This window comes from Coffea arabica, chromosome 4c (genome assembly GCF_036785885.1).
Source record: "Coffea arabica cultivar ET-39 chromosome 4c, Coffea Arabica ET-39 HiFi, whole genome shotgun sequence".
In the NCBI taxonomy this organism is placed as follows: domain Eukaryota; kingdom Viridiplantae; phylum Streptophyta; class Magnoliopsida; order Gentianales; family Rubiaceae; genus Coffea; species Coffea arabica.
The window spans coordinates 7812239-7816078 of NC_092316.1; the positions used below are offsets into that span (position 1 = coordinate 7812239).

The 3840-nt window shown below is 38.1% G+C and overlaps 1 protein-coding gene across 1 annotated transcript; it reads right to left on the reverse strand.

The window, feature by feature from the left end:
- Positions 1 to 1311: 1311 nt before the first annotated feature.
- Positions 1312 to 2426, reverse strand: LOC113687438 (putative F-box protein At1g67623). Its single transcript, XM_072044785.1, has 3 exons — positions 2302 to 2426; positions 2039 to 2201; positions 1312 to 1710 (listed from the first exon to the last, which is right to left on the reverse strand). The coding sequence occupies exons 1-3, from the start codon at positions 2424 to 2426 to the stop codon at positions 1312 to 1314; spliced, it is 687 nt and encodes a 228-aa protein (XP_071900886.1).
- Positions 2427 to 3840: the final 1414 nt, after the last annotated feature.

Consider the following 3840-nt stretch of genomic DNA (forward strand, 5'->3'; position numbering starts at 1 on the left):
TGAGGCGGGGACGGGCGTGGAGGGGAGGCAAACCCGATTTACATATTCGAAAATCAACCCGTTTCGGTATTGGAGCGTGTATTCGAATCGGGTTATGCGCAAGCCAAATAACTTTGGCAGCAGATTACAATCTATATAATAACAAATGTAATTATGCTTTTATATAATTAATTAATATTATATACACATATATTATAAGGGATACCCTCAGAAACCTCCCCCGAATGTCCTTATGGAAAAATCATGAAATGGATAATTTATGGACGATAGCCAAAAAGAGCTCCCGTTTTATTCAACAACTTGTTTATTTTCATTTCATCCGATAAATAAATTTGTTTACGGAAAAATGGGTACTCTTTTCTTATAATAAAGGAGAGCCATAAAGAGCATCACTTTTATTGTAAATCGAGTTTATTTTTTATATTATCCGATAAATATATTTATTTCTGGAAAAAAGGGTACTCTGTTATTATAATGCAGGAAGACCATAAAGAGCTGGTCTTTTACTACAAAGTGATACTTTACAGACTGGGACCACGATTTGGATTATCAAATTATGCAAAGAAAATTATGTCATTATTATATATTTTTTGTTATGCATTGTATAATTATACTAATATATTATATCACTATACAGTATATTATACATTAATTAAAATTTTTTATAAATGTATATTATAAATACTGTTATAGTATATATTTACATATTACTATTTAAATATATTTATAAATGTATTTTATATGTGCATATAATTATAATATATATGTGTATATAGTAATATAAAATTAAAGATTAGCATAATTATATAATGCATTATATGAATATGTATAATAATTAATTAATTAAGTTGACAAAATCATTCAGCAATTTTCTTTGGATAATTTCATAAATCAAATCGTGGTCTATTCATCGTAGTATCACATTGTCTTAAAAGACAAGCTCTTTATGGCTTGCCTCCATTATAAGAACAGAGTACCCTTTTTTCCATAAGTAAATTGTTTTGCAGTATCTAATCAACCACCATTTCGTTTGTACTTAGTAAACTTCTCACTTCACTACAGTATCCGTCACGTAGATCACTGCTGAGGAGTTCCCTCTTTACCTTCTAACTATCATCCTTTATTCTTACATTTCATACACGTTTGTCTACAACGGCGTTTTGTCGAGAAAATGTCAGAACATACAAGGGCCAAGATAAGCTGTTTATGTTTTCATACCAGTAATATTAAGAGAGTAAGAAGTAGCGGTCAATTCAGTTGGCAAACATAAAAAAAGCGTAACGATGTGTTGTCAACATTCAATCTTACACACTAACGATATGGCAGGGCAGCACAAATTGCTCGAATTTCTTCATCGCAAGCGCACCCTTCACATGTACTCTCCTCCACTTCATCGGGATGCATAGGCCATGAAGATGTTTTCCTCTCATGTGTCATGGCACAACAAATGGGCGTTGGGTTTAGAAACACAGGATTCTTGACCCATATCATCCTCAGCAGCGCTCGCAAATTCTGACGGCAAAGATTCACTCTGCCTTGAAGAAGTCTGGATTTCATGAGCAGTCTCATACCTTTGCGCTTTAACTCGTCCCCACCAACAAAGATGTAAATTATTCCCAACGCATATGCAGCATCGGCATGGCCTGAATTAGCAGCTTCTTCCAGGTTTTCCAATGCTGAGTCCTCGTGCTTATCCGAAAAAAAATCAACCTAAGCAGTTCCAAGGTTGATATTACAGTCTTGCGAAATGTATGAGTAACGAAAAAGTTTAAAAGTGCAGGCAGAACAGTGGCGGCGAGACAACAGTTATTTACTGGGGCCCAAAGCTGCAGTAACCTGTTGTACGCCAATCTTTTGGGTGAAGTGTGCTGACCAAAATCACATTGAAGCTCAAATGAAAGAGATGATGTGAGCTTGGTGTAGAAATTTTGTAACTCAAGTATGGTTATGGAATGTTAGTTCATTACTATTCCATTTAAAACATTACCGAATTTTCCCATGACTATTGCGTCTTACGTTCCAAAGCAACCCAACTTACCACTCCTTTTCGGTACAAGGCTTCTGGATTTTTGCTTTGTCTGCACTTCTTCAAGAACCTCGACACTTTGTGGTTTTTTGGCCACGGAACGATTTCAAACCTGTCGAGGGACACCCGCTGGTAAATGTTCTTTGCCTCGGAAACTTCGTTGAACAACTTACAGCTGCAAAATAATAGAAATGATCCATTAAACTAAAACGAAAAGCACAGAATGGAACAAGAATACGCCTCTTCCAGTTTGTATCATCCATAGCAGAACGAACCACAGTTTTGCCCGGAAAAGATCAGCGGATGAAGAAGACGCGACACGTGCAAGCACCTCGGATAGCACCTCGGTTGGAAGGGAGAGGATGGAGGTTCGTGAACTCCGTTTTTGTGCGTTGGCCATGACCGGTTAACTCCTTTTACTGGGCACAGTTTAGTGAATCCCTGAAAGCCCCAAGAATGGAGTAAACTTCAAACAAAAACTACTTCCTCATAAAATCCAAAAATGATAGATCAGGTGTAATATCCCACTGTTTCTGGACATCCGACTAACCTTAGCGTTCGTTCGAACAGAAATGGGAAAGTGGCGACTTCTCCTGCAAACGACGCAACATTCTGTCGTCAAAAAACTGTCATCCGTAACATTTTTTCAAACCAACCAACGTATGTGTCAATACGGTCAATTCATCAGAACCGTAACAATACACCGATAGCAAGGGAAGATGAACAGTCATGAACTACACGTACATCGTAAATTTACGGGCGTTAATCGCATAGCAAAGGAGGTTCCACAGTGATAAACAGGGAGGGTTAGTTCGTACCTGTGGTCGTCAACCAACTCGTAGAAGCCGGTAGCACAGATTTGGCAGACAGGTCGGGCGGGGTAAATGGCAACCAAAAGGTCGCGTCCGATGCATATCCACACTGACTCCTCGTATGCTGCCACGAACGGGGTAAATGGCAACCAAAAGGTCGCGTCCTTCAAACTTGTCCAGACTCACTCCTCGTATGCTGCCACGAACGTCGTAACCCGAACCCATTAATTGAGAAGACGCACAAAGAGCTGGTGTTGACAAATGTTTGGGTAAATGCCATAAAGAGCTGGTGTTTTTCCTCTGTAACGCTCGAAATTCCACACTTTGGGGGGGGGAAAGTTTAAACCGACACTGTTCAGTGTGTTTACACAACGGCGGAGGCGTTGATGGGCTAAACAGGAAAAACGATGAGAAGTTCAAGTAAGACAAGCTTTTTGTGGGATAATTGATGTGGCGGGGACGGGCGTGGAGGGGAGGCAAACCCGATTTACATATTGGAAAATCAACCCGTTTCGGTACTGGAGCGTGTATTCCGAATCGGGTTATGCGGAAGCCAAATTACTTTGGCAGCAGATTACAATCTATTGATATTAACAATTGTAATTATGTTTTTATATAATTTATTAATATTATATACACATATATTATAAGGGATACCCTCAGAAACCTCCCCCGAATTAGCTTATGGAAAAATCATGAAATGGATATTTTATGGACGATAGCCAAAAAGAGCTCGCGTTTTATTCAAGAACTTGTTTATTTTCATTTAATCCGATAAATAAATTTGTAATCGAAAAAATGGGTACTCTTTTCTTATAATAAAGGAGAGCCATAAAGAGCATCAGTTTTATTGTAAATCGAGTTTATTTTTTATATTATCCGATAAATATATTTATTTATGGAAAAAAGGGTACTCTGTTATTATAATGCAGGAAGACCATAAAGAGCTGGTCTTATACTACAAAGTGATACTTTACAGACTGGGACCACGATTTGGTGAGG

Coding starts and splice junctions, on each gene's coding strand:
- LOC113687438 (XM_072044785.1), bottom strand. CDS start 2,426: ATGGCCAACGCACAAAAACGGAGTTCACGAACCTCCATCCTCTCCCTT. Junction 2,202..2,301: donor CTTTTCCGGGCAAAACTGTG/GTTCGTTCTGCT, acceptor ATTATTTTGCAG/CTGTAAGTTGTTCAACGAAG. Junction 1,711..2,038: donor CCTTGTACCGAAAAGGAGTG/GTAAGTTGGGTT, acceptor GGAACTGCTTAG/GTTGATTTTTTTTCGGATAA.